The sequence below is a fragment of the Molothrus aeneus genome, chromosome 1 (assembly GCF_037042795.1).
Source record: "Molothrus aeneus isolate 106 chromosome 1, BPBGC_Maene_1.0, whole genome shotgun sequence".
Lineage (NCBI taxonomy): Eukaryota > Metazoa > Chordata > Aves > Passeriformes > Icteridae > Molothrus > Molothrus aeneus.
The window spans coordinates 131,947,409-131,970,360 of record NC_089646.1 but is presented as its reverse complement, the minus strand read 5'-3'; the positions used below and the strand labels follow the sequence as shown (position 1 = coordinate 131,970,360).

Sequence of the window (22,952 nt, the reverse complement as noted above, 5' to 3'; positions counted from 1 at the left end):
CCCTGTATCTTTTAACCCTGGGGAGAGGGGGAGGGAAGGGGTAGGGATCCCACCAACCAGGTGAGGGGGGAGGAAGTCTCAGGGGACAAATGACACCTGGATACCCCAATGAACCCAGGGCTTTGAGGCATCTTTTGAACTTCGCCAATCATACAACGTCCTTGCTGGCATACCGAGATTGACAGACAGCTCTCAGCAGGAGGCAAGGGGAAGGGGAAGGGAGAAAGTATTGGCACACCTGGGAAAGGAACTGGGATAGCTGCAACAGGGTATTACATCACACTACAACACTTTTGTAGTCCTGCTTCTCCCCAGGACATGTATGTTCTAAGAACAGGGATACCTGAAAAGCTTCAGAACCAGATCCTGGCTAGTTGCAGTTGAGAGAGTAGCACAGTTGCACATGGACTGTCATGCAAATACTGACACCTTAATAACACTGGAAGCTGTTACTGCTAAGATGGACATGGAGCAAGTCCAGAGGAGGGCCATGAAGTTGATAAGAGGACAGGAGCATCCCCACTATGAAGACAGGCTGAGAAAGTTGGAGCTGTTCATGCTGGAGAAGAGAAGGTTGTGTAGAGACCTCATAGCAGCCTTTCAGTATCTGAAGCAAGCCTACAGGAAAGCTGGAGAGGGATTCTTTGTCAGGAACTGTAGTGATAGCACAAGGAGGAGTGGATACAAATGGAAAGAGGGGAAATTTAGATTAACTGTTAGGAAAAAATTCTCAACTGTGTGCATAAAAGCCATGCTATGAAAAGCTAAAGTCCATAAAGGAGGCAGAGGAGTCCTGCAATTTTATTCTAATAATGGGAGAGAGTCACTAGGCCTATCCCCCACGGGGTCTCTCTTGAGGTTTTGGAGGACGCAGCTTCCTTTCATCCTAAACTCCCGACTGCATGTTGCCCTCTTTGTTTGTTTCCCCACTGGCTGAGGTACTAGGAAGGTACAGCCTTCCCAAACCACCTACCGCATATTCCCCCAAAAACATGTATCATCATTTTACCCTAAAGTCGGGAAGTTCAGACTGTTTAGGTTCTGCAGATCCACCAAAAGTTCAGACCATCTGGGCTCTGCAATAGACTTTGCACAGATGCATTTCTCCTAATACTCTGAAGTTCAGGAATTCAAAATGTCTGGTCAAAACGCCTGGGTTCTGTCACAAACCCATGCAGCGTGATGCTCCTAGAGACACATTTCAAAGACAGTAACACCCATTTCTCCTAAATCATCTTCTCATTAAATAATTTGTAAAGGCATTAGCACCCATCTTTCCTATCAGCTGTGAGGGTGGTGAAACCCTGGAACAGTTGCCCAGGGAGGTTGAGGATGTCCCAACCCTTCAAGTTCAAGTTCAAGGCCAGGCTGGACGGGGCTCTGAGCAACCTGGTCTGGTGGGAGGTGTCTGTCCACGGCAGGAGTGGTTGGGTCTCGATGATCCTTAAGGTCCGTTCCAACCCCTTAACATTCTGATTCCGTGATTTAAATCTGCCTCCATGGATCGCAGTCCTCAATTCTTTACCCTTTCATGAGGCTCATGGGCACGAGTATGGAGGGTGAGCCATTTATCGGCCTGAAGGCTCACAGGGAGCACTGCGGGGACAGGACCGCAGCGGACGCAAAGGCAGAAGGACGGCTGCAGGGATACGCAGGGATACGCAGGGATATGCGCCGAACGAGTGACTTGGTAAAGAGAACCACCGATGCCATAAGGCAGCCAGGCTGCTCTGCCGATAGGCCCGCTCCGCAGGGCCGCCCCACGGGGCCGCGCTCCCCGCGCCGCGGCGGGCGGGGCCCTTACGGGCCGCCTCCGAGGGGGCGCGGCCGGCGGCCATCTTGTGCGGCGGCGGTGGCTGCGGGGTTTGTGGGGGTCCCTGCCGAGCGGCCGGCATGAGCGCGGAGGCGGCGGACCGGGAGGCAGCCACCTCCAGCCGGCCATGCACGCCGCCGCAGACGTCGTGGTTCGAGTTCGTGCTGGAGGAGGCGCTGCTGGAGCAGCACCTGCAGAAGCCCTCTCCCGGTGCGTGCCCTGCTGGCCGCCGCCTCCCCTCGGGCCCGGCCCCGCTCCCCGGCCCCGCTCCCCGGCCCTTCCTGGGGCCGGCTCGTTCCGGGGGCTGTGAGGCGGCACTGCGGGGGCTCTGCTGCGGTGCTGGGGAGAGCGGGGCAGAGGGAGCCGGGCACTGCCCGCGGCCGTGCGGCGGCATTTACCGCCGGCAATAGGGCGGGTTTTCTCATTTCACTTTATCCTTCCTACTTAGTAACTTAATTTCTTTGTCTTTCTTGTCTGGTTGATCGCTTTTCCTTTCGCGTATGTGAATGTTGTGTGCGGAAGTGTTGTAGTTTGTTTATTCGGTGGGAAGTGCTGCTTGTGCACGTCATTGCAGTTGGCAGCTGGTTTTCTGCCATTGGAGTCCTGTTAGTGGCAGGAGCTGAAGTCCTCCGAAAGGTTCAGTGCTGAAATTGCTCTCTGGACCTGGAATAAATAGAAATCTCGTCTGATGTACTATAAGAAAGTGGCCATATTTAAAATGACCTGATCTTTTGACAGTCATAAGTGGTAGTCATCATTTTCAACACCCGAATTCTGCGAGGAGGTGAAGGAAACAGGAAAACCTGGGCCGGTGTTGCCTCTACAAAAAGTCAATTTAAGCAGAATCTGTTTTGTAATGAATTAAGTAATTTGATAATACTTGCTTTATGTTTCACAAAGTTCGGTGAGAGTGTAATAGCTACGGGTTGACCTCCTTTTTCAAAAGAGCTGAAAGGTGTTGGCTATCTTATTGTAAGGGAGAGATTGGGTGCTTTTTCGATGCTGCTTTTTAACCAATCTGAAAGTATCTTCTAAATGTATTCAGAAGTACCAGCAATTGCTTGTAAATATACTTTATGTGCAGAGGATGCAGTTTTTGTATCTTGTCATTTCATTAGGCAGCATTTATTTTCAGTAGATGCAAGTATCAAAACATAATTAATACAAAATAGTGAAAATAAATAAAAATGTGAGAGTGTGGTTACCATGGTCAAGTGAACTTTAACGTTAAGCAAAGATATGTTGATAGTCTGATTTGAGTCACACATGCAGGACACCATTTGGGATTAGAATCTTCCAGGTAACAATGTCAGCACTATAAACACCAAGGATAAAAGAACTGTGTTCATAGCTAGGGAAAAAAAAAAAAATTCTGAGCTTATAAAGAATTTGAGGAGTGGCTGTGTTTTCTTGCAGACCCGCCACCTGTGCAGCTGATTGTTCAGTTCTTGGAACAAGCTTCAAAACCATCAGTGAATGAACAGAACCAAGTCCAGCCACCACCTGATAACAAAAGAAACCGCATTCTAAAACTTCTTGCTCTCAAAGTTGCTGCTCATCTGAAGTGGGATTTGGATGTATTAGAAAAAAGGTATAGTCTTCATGCCAAGTTTACTAAATATACATCTTCATGCTAAGTTTACTAAATTGAAGTGGCCTGAGATATTTATTTTAAAAAATAGAAATCTGTCTTGCTTCCTTTTGGGTGTGATAATTGAAATCTAGTTTTGTTTTAGCTGTAAGTTACAAAACAGTTTTGATAAAGGCAGTGTGTCTGAACAAATTAACAGTGTTTAGAGAGGAAAACCAGCATGTCTTAGATGTTAAGATATGTATGTGCAAGCTTCATAAAGATGAATTTGAGGTTATGTTTTCTTCAGTGACAAAACTAGCGTGAGTTTCCTTATTCTGACATGCTTGAAATTGGAAGTCTTGCTCCAGTGTTGTTGATGTGAATAACTCCATGTATCTGTGAAATGACTGTGGTTGAAGTAGACAAACCCCAGCTTTGCATCTTTCCTTTGGAAATTTCAGCTGAAAAATGGTCTGATGAACTAGAACAGTCAAGAACTACTTCACTTTGGCAGTGCTATGCACATTAGGGAGCTGCACTTCACAGAATCACAGGATGGGTATGGTTGGAAAGAACCACAGTGGGTCATCTGATCCAGCCTCCCTGCTAGAGCTAGGTCATCCCAAAACACACTGCCCAGGATTGTGTCCAGGTGATTCTTGTTTACACTTGGCTTCCTGTTTGCACTTAGGTAATGGCAGAAGTTCCTTATTCATTCACACAGGTCTCTTGCCCCCTTTATCTGTAATTTAATGTAAAATCTTAAGGGGACAATAATTGCCCTGGTTCTAACTTGCATGCAATTGTAGAATCATTTAGGCTGGAAAGGAGCTTTAAGATCATTGAGGCCAGCTGTTAATTTGACACTGCCAAGCCTGCCACTAAGCCATTCCCTAAGTGCCACATCTGCATATAATTGAAATACCTTCAGGGTATGATGGTGACTCGGCCACTTCCCTGGGCAGCCTGTTCCAATGGCTAATCACCCATTTGTTGAAAAACTTCATAAAATTCAATCAATTTCATAAAATTCAATCTAAACCTTCTCTAGCACAACTTGAGGCCATTTCCTTTCATCCTGTCATTTGCCTGGAAGAAGAGATTGACCACCCACTTGCTACAACCTCCTCTTGGGGAGCTGTAGAGAGTGGTAAGGTCCTCTCTGAGCCTTCTTTTCTTCTGGCTAAACAGCCCCAGTTGCCTCAGCCACTGCTTGTAGAACATTTCTGATAGAACACAAGACCTAAAATTTGTTAAACAGAAATCCTGGCTTTAGCTGCTAAAATGTAGTTTCACTGGTTGTTTTCAATACTTGTTGCAAAGCATGCAAATTTTTCACAAGATCAAAGGTACTTTGGCAGTAGCTGATCTAATTTCAAATAATGTCTAAATTAGTAATAATATTTTAGTTGTGTTAAATTATACCACAAAAGCTTGGAGCAGTGGAGTCCAGCCTGCATATCTTCTCATTTTATTAAGGAGAGTCCTGTCCCAGCTAATGTATGTTGTACTTACCACTATTTCAAAAAGTTCCTAGTCTTAACTTTATGTGAGTGAAATTTTATTTGTGATGAAAAAAGGGTTGCTTACCTTCAGGGAGTATGATCTGGGGCTGCTTTGAAAGAACTTCTTATTAGCTGGGTCGTGCTGTTACAGGTGAGTGGATTATTCTGGTAAGGTGCCTGTGTGGGTAATGCAGTAGTGCAGCGTAGCAGTTCAGCTGTCAGGGCAGCTGAGCTACTGCTTTGGCCCATCCTCTTGGGCTTAATTTATGCAGCTAATACTGGTAACTGCTTTACATACCTGATCTCAAATGCTGTGATCTCATCATCCCTGTGATGTTAAGTACTGAATAGTACTTAATAGTATTCAGTAAACTGTACTGAATAGTAGTGTACATTGTTTAGCATTCCATAAGTAGATTCACTCTATGGAGTATCTGATTCTGTCTTTTATTTTTTAATAGCTTGTCTGTTCCTGTCTTGAACATGCTATTGAATGAACTTCTGTGTATCAGCAAAGTTCCCCCAGGAACTAAACATGTGGATGTAGATCTGTCCAGCTTACCTCCAACCACTGCAATGGCAATACTACTCTACAACAGATGGTAAACCACTACATGGCAATAATATAAAATCATTATGGAACAAAGCAATGCTTTCTTCTATCTGTATAATTGTATGTAGATGGAGAAAGAACCTTAAAGTACTAATAAGTGTTGTGATCTGTTGCTAGGTTATAGTGAAGGAGCTGAGTCTGAAAAGCTGTTCTAGAGCTGGTTTTCTTCTCTAAAAAATAGTCAAGATAATGATTTAAACTCTCTCCTTACAAATATAAAAATCTTCATCTTTCAGCTTCTTATGGACATAAGAGCATTTCTTAGCTGCTAGATGTGCTCTTGAGTAAAGGATGTATTCTAATGGTATAATGTTTCTGAAATGGTAAACTGCTATTATCAAGAGGCCTGTAATCTGCTTATTACATTTCTGAGGCTAATACCATTCTTTACATATTTTTTCCCCTGTGTAGGGCCATAAGGACCATCGTTCAAAGTAGTTTTCCTGTAAAGCAAGTGAAACCTGGTCCACCTCAGTTAAATGTGTAAGTTACAGATATAATTAATTTGGATGTCATAGGTATTTTATAATCAAGAATGTAATTTCTAAGTGGATTAAATCATGATAATAACATAGAGTTTCTAAAATGTCTAGTTGTTACATGGAAAACTTGGATTTATTTCAAGTCTATTCTCACTTTCCTGTCAGACATGCTTGGTACATATACTTGTCTGTTGTTCCACTCTGTCAATGTTATAATCTCTGTGACTTTGCCATGGCATGAAAACTCAAGAGAGGAAGAGAGGTGACAATTTCCCTTGGCAGAATGCTTATGCTCTAGTTTAGATGGGGTACATTTCTTGCATTCTTTTGCATCCCTAACTTTTAGTAGTTTGCTTAATATGGTTGTTTTATTACACCATTTTGAAGCATTGTGTGTGATAACCTTAGAAATAATGAAGTATTTGCTTCATTAGGCAATAATTTGTAATTTAAAATCAATTTTGCGTTTTGCCTTCTAGAAGTTGTGAGGCTTTAGTAACAACTGGTCCTTGACTTTTATGTTACAGATTTCTCCAAAATTTGGAAGTATTCAAGTGGTGCTTTTTATATGGTTTTCGTTCATTTTACACTTAAGTGTTAGACCATACTTGTTTGAGAGAGTCTGTTTTTAAACATATTCCTCTTCCTCCTCATTTTACCATAGATCTTATATTGTCCTATATGTATCAGAGTCTGATCCTGAATTTAAAAAAAAAAATCTGTGTGGGAAAATAATTGAAAAATACTTTTAATTTTTACATATGCATGTGAACATGCTTCTGCCCCTGACAGGTTTGAGAAGATTTAAATGTTGAGCTTCCACAGCCTCAAGTCTCATGAAGCTTTTCTTCATTATTGCTTTGCTATTGAATTGGTATTAGCAATCTGATCTTGAAAAAAGGCAATGATAACTTTGCAACTTTTTGTTTTATTGAACCATATTCTCATACAAAACTATCTTTTCGTTATAGAAGTTCTGTATTTCAGATATAGATAGATAAGAGCAGTCAGTGGTCCTGCATTATGACGTTCAAAATGTAGTTAAGCAAAACCAAGCATGAATGAATTGTTGTGATCGAGTACATGAAGGAATATGCAGATCTGCCTTATAACTGAATGCTTGACCTCTTGTGTCTAACTTGCAGTATGAATCATATTCAGCAAGAAAAGGAACTAACTGAAAATATTTTGAAAGTGGTGAGACTCTTTTCCCTTCATATTTTTGCTCAAATTTGCATGTAAATATGAATTTCTTTATTGTACAAGAAATACAAAAGCCAATTCTACATTGTATAGAATTTTTAAAGGACTTTTTTTAAAACTATCCTTTTACTGAGCTGTTTAAAATGTAGCATTAACTGAAACCCAGACTTAAACTCGAGACTAAGAGGTTAATTCTTTAAATGTATTTGAACTATTACAGTTGAAGGAGCAGGCTGCTGATTCCATCCTGGTCCTGGAAGGAGCACTTAAATTAAACAAAGATCTTTATGTCCATACTATAAGAACTCTGGATTTATTGGCCATGGAACCTGGGATGGTGAATGGAGAAACAGAGAGTTCCACAGCTGGACTGAAAATCAGTGCAGAGGAGATACAGTGCCAGGTAGCTCACCTTTTGTACTACAGCTTTCAGTTTCTACTTTTTTTTTTTAGAAAAAGTGTTAAGTAATAATTTTGAGGTAAATCACAGGGTTTTTTTTATTCCTTGTGTTATTTTGGGTTGGTTTTTTTGTTTTTTTGTTTGTCTGTTGGTTTCTTTTGTAATGCAATGAAATAATACTGGCTTCATTTTTACATTAATAGAACGTTTTTTTAACCATTGTAACTGTTGTTACTTCCCACTAACCTCTCACTTTTGCCCTCTCAATCCCCTGAAATAACCCATTATATGACAAGGACAGCTTATTGCATTGTTTTCAATGATTATGGGGAAATCATTCTTTAATTTTGTAATGCTTGTGCAGAATTACTCAGACTGATAAAGGGGAAGCAGTTGAAGTATGTGGGGTAAGGTGTGTAGTGTATGTTGGTAAATTAAATAAAAGTAGGAATAGTTTAAAGTACATGCAAGGTTTGAGCTGAAATACTTAATTGACTTGGAACATGATGTCCAAGACTGTGTGTTTGATATCAGTGCTCTTTGCAGGTTTGCTATGATTTGGGTGCAATCTATTTCCAACAAGGATCTACAAATGCAGCTGTTCATGAAAAGGCTAAGGAAAAGTTTTTCAAAACAAAGGAGTTGATTGCAAAGGTAAGAAGTGTTCTTTTTACATGTGTATTCAACTCTTTTCTAAGAAAACGCCTTGTCTAAATTATTGCTTCCTTCTTTAGCAGTTTAATAACTCTTAATGGTACCCAGAGTTTTTAAAGAAACTTCCTGAAGTTTTGAGAGTAATTTTTTTCTCGTTGTGCCTGGTTTGAAATTATATTAATTGGTTGTAATACATTGCTGCTTTGTTCTACCTTTTGTAATGAATAGTCTTTTACACAAAATGTATTGATGCAAAAAATGTAGAAATGACATCTCCAGTGCTAATAGTAACTTGACTGAACAGTATATCCTGTGTCCATAGTGATGATGTGTTTTTGAGGAAGGTAACCATACAGCACTTCTTTTTTTCTTTTTTTTTTAAATCTGACTTTCCCTTGAAAATCAGATTCTCTGTGTTCTAACCTTTTAAAGAAAGTTCATCTTACTTTATAAGTATGGTTTGCTTCCTTTTTTTTGTTTCATATTCATATTTTCAAAACTTCAAAATTCCAGTTTTTATTTAAATGAAGTGTGTAAATGTACATTCTTTTGTTCTTTTGCTGTTGGAAATTGTGAGTCTCTGTTTCTGAATTAAGCATATATTTCATAATACTTCAGCTACTAAGATCTGCTGTAACTCTTACTTTTCAGAATGGCTCATCATCACTTCATTTTACCATAGATGAAGAACGATTAGCTGGGTACTGTCAAGCTTGTGAAGTTCTTACCTCATCTGATGATGCATCTCAACAGGCAACTCCATACAGTAAAATCCACAGCTGTATGAAATCTGGCAAATACCAGGTAGAATGCCTAAACAAACCCATGTGTATCTGAGGGGGGTTTTATCATTCTTTGTGGAGGATTCCACTTGGACTGGTATGGATTTTAAGAAATGTTAAATGGCAATTTAACCATTTACATACTGTTTTAAGTCCTGTGTGTTCAGGAATATAACATAATCTGGTACATATTAGATTAAAATATCTTGGATTCCATACAATGGTAAATAATTCCTGCCAGCTGAGATAAGAGCTTTTCAGGTAATTCTTTGGGTCTTGAGAATTACTCTTTCAGCTAATTCTCAGGTTCTAATTCCTTGAGTTTCAGAGACTGTTGCTACTTAGATGTGTAAGTTTGTTTTGGTTTTTTTTGGTTGGTTTTTTTTGTTTGTTTGTTTGGGTTTTTTTGGGTTTTTTGTTTGTTTTGTTTTTGTTTTCTTTGATTTTTTTTGATGATAAAGAACTACTTCTGTTACTTGACTCCTTTTTGATTATTCAGTTAATTTGGTATTAAATATGGATGTGAGATGCTTCTCTTAGTTTCCTCATTTTTATCAGATAAAATAATTTTCTGTCTGGTTCTTCTGCATTATGCATTCTCTATTCCAATTGTTTTTGTTACAGGACTTAGTGAAGATATTCCTTGAAGATAACCTAACCCTCAGTTTACCTGAACAATTCAGACAATCAGTGCTGAGAGAACTCTTCCAAAAAGCTCAGCAAGGGTGAGACACTAAATTATAATCAATGTTCAGTGACGATGAAGAGCAATTTTCATTGGTTATATTTTTTGTGGAAAGTATGTAAAATCTTTTAACAACAAACTGCTTACATCCATGAAACTTCTGCCTTCGTTTCTGTTAGTGGTAGTCTAAACTACATTTTACATCACGCCACAGCTCCTTAGTTGTGTCTCCCTGTGGCCATAGATGGAAAAATGTAATGCATGTTAACAGTTAATTTTATCACTTGACTGATTCTTTAAAAATTTTTTTTCCACCTGCTGTGATACCACTCTTTGTGTGTCAGAGCTGTTCTGTGATCTTCAGTTCTGTGTTCTTGCAGGAATGACGCTCTGGATGAAGTCTGTTTCAAAGTCTGCGTGTGCAACACAGTCTGCGATGTATTACAAGGTCGAATAATTGATATTCAGTTTTGTCAACTGTTCCTGAAACCCAGCAAAGAGAAAATAGACTTCCTTCTTGAGGTAAAACTTTAACCTAAAATTGGAAGTGAAAACGATATTTAGTGAGAGATTTCTTGCCCCACATAACTGTTATTATTTCAAGTGATGCTCTTTCTGAAGGAGAGAAAGGTCTCTTCTCAAACATTATTCAACTTATTTGCAGTTAGTACAGCTCCACTCAGTGATCAGTTCTGCATCTGTTGTTCTTAGCTCTGTTTCCATCTGTCAGGGAGGATCCAGTGGAGAGCTGTTGCTTCAGGCTGTATTTGAAATCACTGCTATTCCTGACATTGTTCCACTGAAACAAATATTCAGCAATATTGCTACATAATTTAACAAAGAATCAAATTCTCCTAAACAGAGAGAATGAGTAGAGAAAGTACCTGTGGAAGGGGGACCACTTTTCCCTTATCAGCTTTTTTGTAGAAGTTAGCATGTGGTAAAGTGATCCTGAGTTACTGCTATGTGTGAGACCTACACTGTTACCCTTAGTGAAGCTTTTTAGGAACTGATATTGCTTAAACAAAACTTAATCCTTTTATTGCTTTGCTGTTATTTTAATGTCTTTTATTAATTTGAGCCTAATTCTTTTGCTTGTCTCTTCAGTCATGTGGCAAAAAATTAACTGATGGTACTCTCTACTGCAGAGCTAGTAAAAGTTTACATCAACTGCTCATATTGGGACTGAAACATACTTCTAAAAAAATTATTGCAAGCTGACAGATTCAACTATCCAGTTATTTTTCAACTGCTGGTTTAAAAACAACCCCTAAGTCCTAGTGAATCTTATAATTTTGCACTTAGAAATACTTCATTTTTAAACTCATATGCTAAATGATCTTGTGTGGCACTCAGTGTCAGTGCTTCTGTATACCAGGGGAGTAGGAAAAAGGAGTCTGACAGAAGATGACAGTTGTCTGAAACATCCTGTCTTGTGTACAGGTTGAAGGAAACTGATCCATATGTGATGGCAGTAGCTTTTATCAGGTTTACTTCAAAGACAGTCTTATTTCACACAGTTGTGCTGAGATTTCTGTATCAAGCTTTGTCAGTCAAATCTTTTCTTACTTTCTTTGGCTTACAAGAAACCCTTGAGAGCTGGTCTCATCTCTACAATTTGAGTAACTGAGTCACGACAGGGTTACACAGAGCAAAACAGAAATATTTGTTTGATTCTAGATTAATTAGGGTAACCACCCAGCAATGCTGCACTTGGTTCCCACCCAACAGCACTTAGCAGATTCAAAAATTGCTCTACAAAGTAAAAACAACAGACAGGCCAAAAGAGTTGGAATTGTTCAGGGTGGAGAAGCAAAGGCTCCAAAGGGATCTTGGAGAACCTTCAGGTTCCTAAAGGGGACTAGAAGAAAGCTGTTTTGCATTTTGTTGTGGGACAGGACGAGGGTAATAGGTTCAAACTCAAATGGCAGATGAAATATTAGGAAGAAATCCTTTACAGTGAGGCTGGTGAGGCACTTGAACAGGTTGCCCAGAGAAGCTGGGGATGCTCCATCCCTGGAAGTGTTCAAGGCCAGGCTGGGCGGGGCTTTGGGCAACCTGGTCCACGGAAAGGTGTCCCTGCCCATGGCAGGGCTTTTAGAACTGGATGATCAAAACCATTCCATGATTCTATAACTTTGTTGCCTCACCTGAGATAGAGGTTTACTAGCTGTTACTACTTGTGAGACAGAAAGCTGGTCAGTAACACTGGCTGTAACTAAATATTGTAAATGTGCAAGGGGGCTGCTTAGTTATTTTCTGCTTTCTTTTCCAGGTTTGTTCAGGGTCAATAAACTTGGAAAGTGCTTCTGAAGAATTGAAGAGAAGAATGGCAGCGTTTCTCAAGTATGTACCCATATTAAGATAATATGAATTTGCAAGCAGTATAATACAGCACAAGAAATATTTCAAGAACTTATAACTGGAAAAATAAGCACTTTTTTCCTGCCTATGTACTAACATTTTTATTTGTTTAGAAATTTGTGTTTGGGCATGGAAGATCTTCAGTTTGTCTTCATGATTTCATCTCATGAGCTTTTCATAAAACTACTGAAAGACGATGAACGGAAGCTGCTCATTGACCAAATGCGGAAGAGATCTCCTCGAATCAATCTGTGCACAAAACCTGTCACTTCTTTTTATGATATCCCAGGTAACTTTCACAGCATTTTCATTAACTGCAGACAGTGTCCTATTTCCATGATGAGAACCTTGAGGTTACAAAGTGCAGGTCTGTTCTCAAAAAACTTTAGAATGTTTTTAGAGACAGTACTTCCTGTTGTTGGTTGGTGCATGTCCCACTTGTTCAAGAAGTTGGCTGCTACTTGCTTGTTTCTCAAGTGAGTGTAATACATAAGCTCAAATGAATATGTCCTGGGTGACAGAGTGAGAGAGCATGGCATTAGTTTGAACAAAATGTGGCTGTGGCAGCTGTTCCCAGAAAGGGAACCCTGCCTCTGGACTTTACATACATTAATGATGACGTGACTGTGTGGTAAGCTGGACGCAGGAGTGCCATCTGAATGAAATTTTTAACCTACCAAAGTAAACCAGTTAAATTCCCCAATACAGCTGGCTGGCTGTGCAGCTGCACAAGTCAAAGCTAACAAGAGGTGCCGGATGGTGGCTGGAGCTGGAAAGGCCTTACCTTTTCTGATCTTGAATCTTTGCTCTGCTATAACAAGAGTGGTCAGAGCTGCTGGAGTGAGGAAGGGGATTGCAAGCAGCCCTTTAGGTCAGGGTGAAGGTAGCACAAGGTATTTGTCAGAGGACACAAAAGGATGTCTGGACTTATGGAAGCATGATATATCTGCTGTTCTTACTATGTTCTGATTAAGTGTTATATACTAAAGAATTGGAAGTATCTACATTGAGAAGAAATGTGCTGAAGACCTGGTTGCTTTTCTTCCAGCTTCAGCAAGTGTCAATATTGGCCAGCTTGAACATCAGCTCATACTGTCAGTGGATCCTTGGAGGATTCGCCAGATCTTGATCGAATTGCATGGTATGACCTCAGAACGCCAATTCTGGACCATTTCTAATAAGGTAACTTAGCTCATGTGCTCACAAGAAACTATAATTCAAGGACAGGTTAGGTATCATACTGCAGTGAACAAGAAACATTTTCTCATAGATCCTCAGGGTGACTTATCTTTTCTCTCTCTGCATAGTAGTGGTTTAATAAGAATGATGATACATATCTTAACACACATTCTATGTGAAGAGTGTTACAAAAACCCTATAACCTTTGTTTTAAGGAACTGCTGGCTGTATCACAAGCTTTCCTTATGAGAAAAGATGTTTTTGTAGCTTGTGCTTTTAGTGTTCTGACTAGATAGCAATATTGTTTTAGCTTAAATTTCTGTCATTAGAAGGTGGGAGCAGGAGAGAAGAGGACTTTGTTTAAGCAAAGATTTCTTGTCTTTTTTTTTTTAGCTCCTCCCTTTAATTACTGCATATTCAGAGAGTGAACAAAGGGTTATCGGGCGTTTTTATCATATTTCTAAATGAACCATGCATTACTTGTGATGAGATGTAAAGACAGGAATTGGCAGTAATTTTCAATATTTGGGGTTTGTTTATGTTGTTTTAAACAGTGATGTGAATTCTAAAACTTGTTTCTGTGCAAATATCCTATGCATTTCTCTCCCAGTGGGAAGTACCAAATGTTTACGGCAGTGTTATTTTAGGAATCAAAGACAGTCTGACTAGGGATTTGGTCTACATCCTGATGGCGAAAGGATTACACTGCTGTGCCATTAAGGTGAGCAAGCCATCTGAGCTTACTGGTTGGTTTGGACAATTGAATCTTAATGAAATGGAAAATTTGAAAGCCCTTTTTTAGAAAAAGAACTGAAAAATTGGGTGGTGAGGGAGATATTGTGACGAGCTCCATGTGTTGTGTAATGGATAAGGATTTCTGTCTCTCAAAGTTTCATCAGCAGAGCAAAGATGATGGCTTTCCAGTGAGTTGGGCCTGGAGATAATCAGAACTTTATATGAATGAAATTATGTTGTTCTAGATCGTGTGGCATCTACATCCAGTGGTGATTTGATTTACTGATATGAAGTGCGGTTCTTTTGAATAAGTGCATTACATAAGGAATTTATTGGAATGCTGTTCTGTTTTCCTTGTAATTGACAAATTTGCTAAACTGCAGCTAAAACAAAATTGTATACCAAGCATACCAGTAGTTGGTTCTAGGATGTTTTTGCTTAAACTCCTTGTTTTGTTTTCAGAAGATCTGGAACTCTTAAGCTTAATAGCAAGTCCAAAAGACTCATAAGTAGACACTGTGAGATGCTTGAGTAATGCTGATGCTAATGGATGCTGAGGCTGGTTCAGCCAAGATAGAGCTGATTGCACTTTACCTGGTAGTATTTCCCCTTATGAAGTTGTTAGGAATCATTAATGCATATAATTTTTATTGCAGGATTTTGTCCATGCAAAACAGCTTTTTGCTGCTTGTTTGGAGCTTGTGACAGAGTTTTCTCCAAAGCTCCGTCAGGTCATGCTCAATGAAATGCTGCTTTTGGACATTTACACTCACGAAGCTGGAGCTGGTGTTTCTGGAGAACGTCCTCCTTCTGATCTTATAAGCAGAGTCCGAGGATATTTGGAAATGAGAGTACCTGGTAAGTACATGACTGTCTTTCTGAGGATGCAGTAAAGCACAAACCTTGAGAGAATGGGAAAAAATCCACAGCAAAATAAAACAACTTTGTATTGCAGATGAACCACTTAGGTGTGTAAGTGGAAAAACAGACTTTGACACTGGTTTTAGTAAGTCTTCAGAAGTTTTATTAGTTTTTAGAATTTGGAAGTGAGCATGATGCCTATCTGTTGCTAAACATTGACAGTTTCTATTCAGTGCCACTTAAAGGACTTGAACAGGATAAAGATCTCTGCACTTCTGCCAAAGGGTTTTGCCAGTTGTTAAAGCTTTCTCCTGGTTTCACAAGAAGAGAGTAACATGGTACTGTTGTGATTAGGTGAAACCCTTGTTGCTTCTGATTTCCAGAGGTGAGGTCTCCCGTTGGGCTAAGCATCATATTTTCCTGTGATAGCTGTGGAGCAAAAAGAGCTGATTAGAGGGAATTGGATATGCTTATTTTCATACAACACCATTTTACAACACTGTTTTCTCAAAAATAAAAAGTTAAACAAAGAATCCCTTTCCTTTTAGATATTCCTCTTCGACAAGTTATAGCTGAAGAATGTGTTGCCTTCCTGTTAAACTGGTGTGAGAATGAGTATTTGACCATGCAAGTTCCATTACCTCTGGTTCAGACTAATCCTTATGTGAAGGTAACAAGTGCTCAGTCTCAAGGCTTTCTCAGACTGTAAATTGACTTTTTTTTTGTTGAAGTATTTTGTACTTTTCAAAGCAAGTACCCTTCTGCTTAAGAGTGTGGGGCTTTGTGGCTGTAATGAATTAAGTACGGGGTAGAACGTAGTAGGGCTAAGCAACAAGCATGTTTAGAACTTGACAAAAAACATGGAAGCTGTGCTGCAGGAACACATGAAATCTTGGCCCTTGTTGGCTGCCAGCTAAGGTTGGTTCCATCAGGGGTGTGTGGTTATGATCCATGATTGAAAAGCTGTAGCACTTCCTAAAGGACTCTCCTCTCAGCTGGAATTCAGCCTAGGTTTATGTAAGAAGTATGAGAAGTGTGCAGATCTCTGTTTTCAAGTCTGGCTTCTTTTCTGTTCCTGAGATACTTGTGTTCCAAATGCACTGTAAGAGTTCTGGTTTTTTACCCAACGCTGGTGTTTGAATTTTTGGAGACATTCAAGCCCTGCCTTCTTTGAAACTTTGTTTTCAAAATTGTTTTGCACCAATGTTTCTACTTCACAGTTAGGCCATGGAGCAGAAGGCAGATTGTATTACAGGACAGGTTCGTTTTTACCCTGCTCTGCTTACCTATGATACTTCCTAATTTCTGTTCTGAGGTTCAGCTTTTTTGTATAACCATTGTGCCAGTTTCAGTTAAGATTAATTACTATATGGAAGTTAACTGAGTTCTAAAGAGACAGTCTTCATTAACCCATATTTTATGGGGGTTAGGTTTTATGTAATTTATGTTTGTTTTCTGGAGCTTTTAATAATGAAATACACACCAAGGAAGCTAATGAATGGAAAAATGCTCTGTTTAATTCCTGTTCTCCAGCTTCTTCATCAGTGTTCTCTGCTGCAAAATTTAGTCACATTCCTTTGTAGTTCATAATTGAAAATCACTTGCTTAGCCATTTTAAAGGCCAGTAATTCCTTTGCTGTAGATGATATGCAGAGGAGCCTTAGTTCCTGTATTTTTTCTGTTGCATTGCATAGCTGGGCCAGTTGCTGGCTGCTACGTGCAAGGAACTGCCAGGTCCCAAAGAAAGTCGACGCACAGCTAAAGATCTCTGGGAAGTTGTTGTACAAATCTGCAGTGTATCCAACCAGCACAAACGTGGCAATGATGGAAGAGTGAGTTTGATAAAACACAGGGAGTCTACATTGGGTATTATGTACAGGTACGGTTCTAAAATTATTTTTGAAGATGGCTTGAATGGTTTGTTTGATCCCATGTTCTTGTCAAAAATTGTCTGGATTCCACTATCAGAGTGATGGCAGCAGCTAAAGATCTGAGTAAAAATCCTGTCCACTGTGGGAGTTGAGTATTAGGAAGGATGTGCTGGCTTTCCTTTTCAGAGGGAGAAGAGGAGTGTGTGGGAGGCAGCTCTCCCTGCAGAAGCTGAAGCATATGTGGCTGTGCTCCCATTATAACCAGTAAAGTCAATGGCATCTAGAGGGCAGTAGAGCTGATGGCTGGAGGTGTCTGCTTTGCAGCAAATTGAATTATTGTGTATCAGTTTTATACTTTTATAGCTGTATCAGGCACATACCTCACAGCATGGGTATCTATACTTAGCTTTGTTTGTGAGTCTAAAGTTAAATGTTACTCAGTCTTGAAATGAAATTCTAATTCAGCTAAACTCTGCAGAGTAAGAAAATCAAATTACTCTGCTCAAAAGTCTTCTGTCAGACACCTTAGCAGCCTTAGCCTCAAATGACTGATTCAGGACTCTGATTTGTCCAGTGCTGGCATCTGATCTGTCCAGTTCTTGGCCTGTTCTGAAGTCTGAGCCATATAAGTTGTCTAATATGGTACAGTTTGGCTTGTGTGACTGTATTGAACAGCTTTCCACGATAAGCCTTGGGAGAGGTGCCTCTGTCAAACCTCTGTGTCTTTGCCTTCCTTGAGCTAATCAGGTTAAGGTGTGCTAAAGGCCAGCTGCGTTTGCTTACGCTGCTCTGGGGCAGGTGTAGGGGGTACCAACGTGCTGCAGCTCCCAGTTGTGTACTCTGGCAAGGAAAAGGAGTACAGCTGTACTCCAGGTTACTGAACCTTTCCTCATCCCTCTGATTCAAACAAAAAGGGCAAGTAAAGGGCAGTGACCCTGTTGTTATTATGGAAAAGAAGTAGTGAAAACTTTTCCAAAGGTTGTCCTTGTCTGGATTGTCCTATGGTGACAATTTCTGATGTTCATTACAAGGAAACTGAAGTACATTGTAAATGATCACTGTGTACCCTCTTCTGTAAGTGTGTAGGTCATTGCTGCAAAGCTAGCTTGGGGAATTGCAGTACAGTTCAATTGATTCCCCCTTTAGAGTCAACCCTTTGGTTGCCTTCTGTGATTTTCATGCCTTTTATAGCTTGATAGAAGAACATATTTAGCCTATTTTTTGTGTAAAATTTGCTAGTAACTGTATTAAAGTAAATGGGCTGGTCGAGCATTTTCATTTACATGCCCTACATTTGTGAACTTAGAGGTGAAGGGGTATTTTAGCAGGTGAAGAATTTTCTCTACTGACTCTTGTTTTAAGTGTGCGTATATTCTTTATTGTGGATGATTACTTACACGGTTATTTGTGTCCCTAATTTAGGAGTGAATTGTTGTCCTTCATCAAAAAGCTTCGGGTAAGTCAAATGCTGTTGAAAATATGTTTGCAACCAAAACATCCTTTTGGTGTAGTATTTTTCTGGAGTTTTTGTGTTAAATTCCAGAAAATCTTAACAGTTATATGGGTGCTTTGTATGGCTGAAAAACGTCTGAGTTTGCTATACCTGGCATACAGCAGTGTGGAATAGCTTGTAAAAAAAATTACCCTGAATTCTGATGGAGATCTGTTTACATTGGGAGTGTATTTTATTGCAGCTGTCACGAAGCAAAGCATTCCTTTTGGAGGGAGACAGAAGCTGCTACATGCATCATACTAAGCAGCAGAAGTAAGAAGGAGGGAAATTGTTTATAGCTTCTGGGTTTGTAAATGCATAGAAAGTTGTAGTAAACCTAGCTTAAGTTTAAGGTTAGGTAGTAATCACAGAAACAACATAAAGATGCGTAAAACAAAAGTAAAGTTTACATTCAAGGAGTCATTCAGGAAAATCTGAAGTAATTAAAAGCTTTCTACAGAAACATTCTTGCAGTATCCTTGTGTTGCAGATCTCTTAAGAAAATATTGTCCTATTTCAATAGGGAACTGTAATGAGTGCATAACTTCTTACATAGTTTTAAAGCTTAGGGAAGAAAGTGGAGTTTTGTCAGTTCATGGGAATATTTTTTTTTCCCCTGCAGGAACCATTGGTTCTAACTACAATATTGTCCCTGTTTGTCAAACTTCATAATGTTCGGGTTAGTATACATCGGCAAAGTCTTTCTTGGTTTTCTTGAAATGTTTCTTGTTCTGATTTCTCACACCATCTTTCTTCTCTTAGGAAGACATTGTGAATGATATTGCAGCAGAACACATTTCTATCTGGCCCTCATCCATCCCCAAGTAAGATGATGATTAAAACCACTTTTTTCAAAATGCTGTATGTGATGGGTTTGGTCCCAGTTACTGTTACTGTGGTCTCTCCAAGTAAAGGCATCACTGCCCCCATTCTGTCTGGGAAGGTTGGTTTGAGGACATGGAGAGTTTTGTTCCTAGTTTGATGGTCCTGATGGAGATAGGGGAAAGAAGAAAGAGGAGAAGAAAAAATATGGCTTTTAATCTGTGTGCTTTATTGAACTATATGTTCACTATATCTGAACTATATAATACTTTAATATGGAATCACTAATATTTTTTGAGATGTGTTTGAATAATAGCCAAAATAGGAAGTAGCAAAGTTAAAGTTAATTGTACGTATTGATTTATTCTGACTGTATTGAACTGCATTTCTCCACTGAAATTTAGAGGCTCTGTGGGGTGGGATCTCAGAATCTGGTTTAGTTCTGGCTTTTTGTTCAAGCCTGTGAAGGCTGTATTTATTCAGTCAGATTTACTGTATTGTAACAACAGTAGTCTTAGTCAACACAAAATCCTTTCTGGAGTTAGTTATGCTTCACACTTAGGGCAAGGTGCTTTGGACTTCAACTAGAGGGGAAATCGTTAGTGGTTAAAAAAACAAAGCAGTAAGTTAGGAATTATTTTTCTTTCTTTTTCCTTTTAGTCTTCAATCAGTGGACTTTGAAGCTGTAGCTATTACAGTAAAAGAGCTGGTCAGCTATGCCTTGACTATCAATGCAAACAACCACTTCTGGTTAATTATTCAGGCAGATATTTATTTTGGTAAGTGAAACCAATGTCTGTGTTTAACATGTGTAGAGGAGCCTTGCTGCTCTGAGATTTGTTTGACATAACCCTCCTTGTATTTCCTTTTATGAAAAGAAGTTTAAGTGATATATGAGTTTAAAATCTTCAGATGCAGTGGTGTTGGTGGATTTGTCTGGGAAGGTGTCTAAGCCCAGAGATAGCCTGAGCTTCTGATAGGTCATGCAGACTTGCTTTTAGGGTAAGGAAAACTTTGATAGTTACCCTTAACTTCACTCTTCTAGTGCAGTTGGTCCTTGAGTGGTGTAATTGTGCAAAACCATGGCACTACAGTGTTTTATAAGTGAATGGAAAGTTGTGAATAGTGGTTGCTTTTAAATGTGGAGATCAGCTTCAGTGGAGCACAAGATGAGCAGAGTGGAGAGGATCTGTATTTTATATAGGCAAGTATCAAGGGTTTGTGAATGAGGAAGTATGAGGAAGGGTTTGTAAATGAGGAATAGCTACAGCTTTATAACCCTTGGGGTAAGAGGAGGAGTCTTAATGCAGTGCTCAGTGCTGTCATGTTACATGTGGGAGAGTGATTCAGGGTTATAAACCTGTTTTCCAGTGTTTATTGCCTGTACAAAGTGCAGCAGCACCCCAGAAGGAGGACATTTATGCAGGGAGCCTCAGAGCTGGTGTTTGAAAGAGCAGTGGTTGGAGCAGTGGCAGTGGTCTGTATTTCAGCAGCCATGGGCAAGGAGGCTGCTCTGCCACAGAGCCCCAGAGGCTGCTGCCTTCTCTGCAGCTCAGGAAGGGATTTCTGGGAGTGAAGTAGTGCGGAGCCATGAGAGTGCTGTTCTCTCACTCACACCAACTCAACTCCTTCACTACCTGTGTGTGCTCAGCTCACTGAAGACAAACTTCCACTCTAAGGCTGATGGATTCAAGATCAACTGCCTGAAAAAAATAAAAAGTAATCTCCAAAAGGCAGATATTTGCCTGTGGTGCTATTTCCCTGATTGTGTAGTTTTTCCATCTACCACTATGTAACCACTTTGTGTGTCCATGCTTTTTAAACAATGAAGCACAAGTCATTTTCCCAGTAGAATTCAGCTATGAGATATGTATCTGAATAATTCTGTAAACAATTGATCTGAGTATTAAATAACTGCTGTATTTACTTTTGAGACCTTATTTTGCTTTTTTCCCTTGGCAGCAACTAATCAGTATTCAGCAGCCCTTCACTATTACCTACAGGCAGGAGCTGTATGCTCAGACTTCTTTAATAAGATGGTGCCACCAGATGTATACACAGACCAGGTGAGCTGAAGTGGGATTTGCAGAAATCTCTCTTTGGATTCAGTCAGCATCCTGATTCTATGTAGAGACAAAAGTGTCCAGCACACACACTTTCCTGTAGCATGTGAGGTGTTCTATCTTGATCCATTTAGGAACACATGTCCTCATCAGTCTTTTTCTTTTTTGGCTTGTTGCTTGAAAGCCAGAGAAAATCTGAGCCTTCTCCTTTGCTGAACACAGAAGGCTTTTCTGTTAGTTCATAGAGCCTGCAGAGCTGTATGCTGGGAAAGCACTGTGGGACACCAGGGCAGTGGAGAGCAAATGGAAAAGCCCAGAGCACCATCAGTGTGTGGTGTGACCATCCCTGGCTCATCCCTGCAGAGCCACACCGTGCTGGGCAGGGCTGGGGACAGAGCTGCTCAGGACAGTGCAGCAGCCCTGCCTCACCAGCAGTGCTGCAGTGCTCACCTGAGCTCCAGCTGCTGAAAACATCTGGATCCTACTGTGCTGGGAATCACTATAGTGATGAATAGGGATGTGCTAAAGCCTGGGAGTTTCTAGGGGGTAGAAGAATGTAGATAGCTGTTTAGGTGGTTCCTCAAAGTAAAAAAGAAAACAATAAAAATTGCAGTTTGTTCCAAAACAAGCATTTCAGAATGTGTTTTGTTTTTAACCTTTCTGTAGGTGATAAAAAGAATGATCAAGTGTTGTTCTTTACTCAATTGTCACACCCAGGTAAGATGTGAAACATGGCATTTACTAAAAAAGTTGCTTATAAATATTTATATAGGGGATAAATTTAAAAAATACTAAATTCAACTTCCCTTGGAAATACAAACTCAGTAGAGTAGGCTTTGTTACCTTTGCTTCTGGGTCAGTTAGAGGACTAAAATTAGTGAATAAATAAACACATACTTGGAAATGTAAAAAGTAGAAGTAGTCTTGGGCTGTTTTGCTCTACTTTTCTCTGATAATATAGACCTTTTTTTTTTTTAAGAGAGGAGGTATCTGGGAACCTGGCCTTGTCATAACTTAGGTGCTGTTGCTGATCCATGGGGTCAGTCATTCTCCAAGAAGTAACAAAGCTTGTACTGCACTCTAAAGCTCTTAAATGCACTTGGAAACCTGGAAGCCAAGTCCCTCCCTTCTTGAGTCAATCCCCTTTTCTTGTAGCTGTTGCCACTGCTGTGTGAGAATGATCTGTGTTCAGGTGCTCAGAACTTGCTTGCACTGGTAACAAGGTCTAGATTAGGTCTAGAAAACGAGTGGAATGAACAAGGCATTGTGTGGAAGGTTTGTTTGTGGGGAATTGAGGCTGCCAGAATCACTGAGTCTTTCCTTACAGGTAGCTATTTTGTGCCAGTTCCTCAGAGAAGTAGACTATAAAACTGCTTTTAAGGCACTGCAGGAACAGAACAGGTAAATGTTACAACAAAGTTTATAGATGCCTGAACACAGTATGTGACTCTCTCAGTTAATCTGCTTTGTCTTTCAGTCACGATGCCATGGATTCTTACTATGAATACATCTGGGATGTCACCATCTTGGAATACTTGACATGTATCCTTTTGCTGGAATACCACACATGCTGGGATGTTGACAGCTGAGAAAAAGTCTATTACCTACCTAAGTGACTTTTCTTAACTCATCCTCAGATCTCCACCACAAAAGAGGAGAGACAGACAAGCGGCAGATAGCAGTGAGTTAACCCAGGGTGCTGGGACTTTACTTTTGAGTCTTTCCCTGTCTGAAATCACCTCTGCAAAGGTGGTTTCGGTTCCAGTTTTAATTTCACCATACAATTATTTTAGAATCTGGGTGCTTACATAAAGTTGTGGCTGAAGGGGTGGGGTGACAGGGCATACAGGAAATT

General features: G+C 40.0%; 1 protein-coding gene across 1 annotated transcript in view; it reads left to right on the top strand.

Moving 5' to 3' along the window:
* Nucleotides 1-1,844: 1,844 nt before the first annotated feature.
* INTS8 (integrator complex subunit 8) overlaps nucleotides 1,845-22,952 on the top strand; it is a 21,427-nt gene continuing 319 nt past the window's right edge. Inside the window, exons 1-26 of the mRNA XM_066565304.1 lie at nucleotides 1,845-2,023; nucleotides 3,230-3,404; nucleotides 5,353-5,493; nucleotides 5,916-5,987; nucleotides 7,132-7,183; nucleotides 7,410-7,592; nucleotides 8,136-8,243; nucleotides 8,895-9,047; nucleotides 9,650-9,750; nucleotides 10,091-10,232; nucleotides 11,986-12,056; nucleotides 12,188-12,363; nucleotides 13,123-13,256; nucleotides 13,864-13,974; nucleotides 14,645-14,846; nucleotides 15,398-15,519; nucleotides 16,544-16,728; nucleotides 18,143-18,176; nucleotides 18,835-18,891; nucleotides 18,975-19,036; nucleotides 19,695-19,813; nucleotides 20,997-21,100; nucleotides 21,764-21,814; nucleotides 22,425-22,498; nucleotides 22,575-22,639; nucleotides 22,735-22,778. Coding sequence (XP_066421401.1) covers nucleotides 1,894-2,023; nucleotides 3,230-3,404; nucleotides 5,353-5,493; nucleotides 5,916-5,987; nucleotides 7,132-7,183; nucleotides 7,410-7,592; nucleotides 8,136-8,243; nucleotides 8,895-9,047; nucleotides 9,650-9,750; nucleotides 10,091-10,232; nucleotides 11,986-12,056; nucleotides 12,188-12,363; nucleotides 13,123-13,256; nucleotides 13,864-13,974; nucleotides 14,645-14,846; nucleotides 15,398-15,519; nucleotides 16,544-16,728; nucleotides 18,143-18,176; nucleotides 18,835-18,891; nucleotides 18,975-19,036; nucleotides 19,695-19,813; nucleotides 20,997-21,100; nucleotides 21,764-21,814; nucleotides 22,425-22,498; nucleotides 22,575-22,639; nucleotides 22,735-22,778 — 2,868 coding nt within the window. The 5' untranslated portion in view covers nucleotides 1,845-1,893. The remainder of the gene's footprint in view (nucleotides 2,024-3,229; nucleotides 3,405-5,352; nucleotides 5,494-5,915; nucleotides 5,988-7,131; nucleotides 7,184-7,409; nucleotides 7,593-8,135; nucleotides 8,244-8,894; nucleotides 9,048-9,649; nucleotides 9,751-10,090; nucleotides 10,233-11,985; nucleotides 12,057-12,187; nucleotides 12,364-13,122; nucleotides 13,257-13,863; nucleotides 13,975-14,644; nucleotides 14,847-15,397; nucleotides 15,520-16,543; nucleotides 16,729-18,142; nucleotides 18,177-18,834; nucleotides 18,892-18,974; nucleotides 19,037-19,694; nucleotides 19,814-20,996; nucleotides 21,101-21,763; nucleotides 21,815-22,424; nucleotides 22,499-22,574; nucleotides 22,640-22,734; nucleotides 22,779-22,952) is intronic.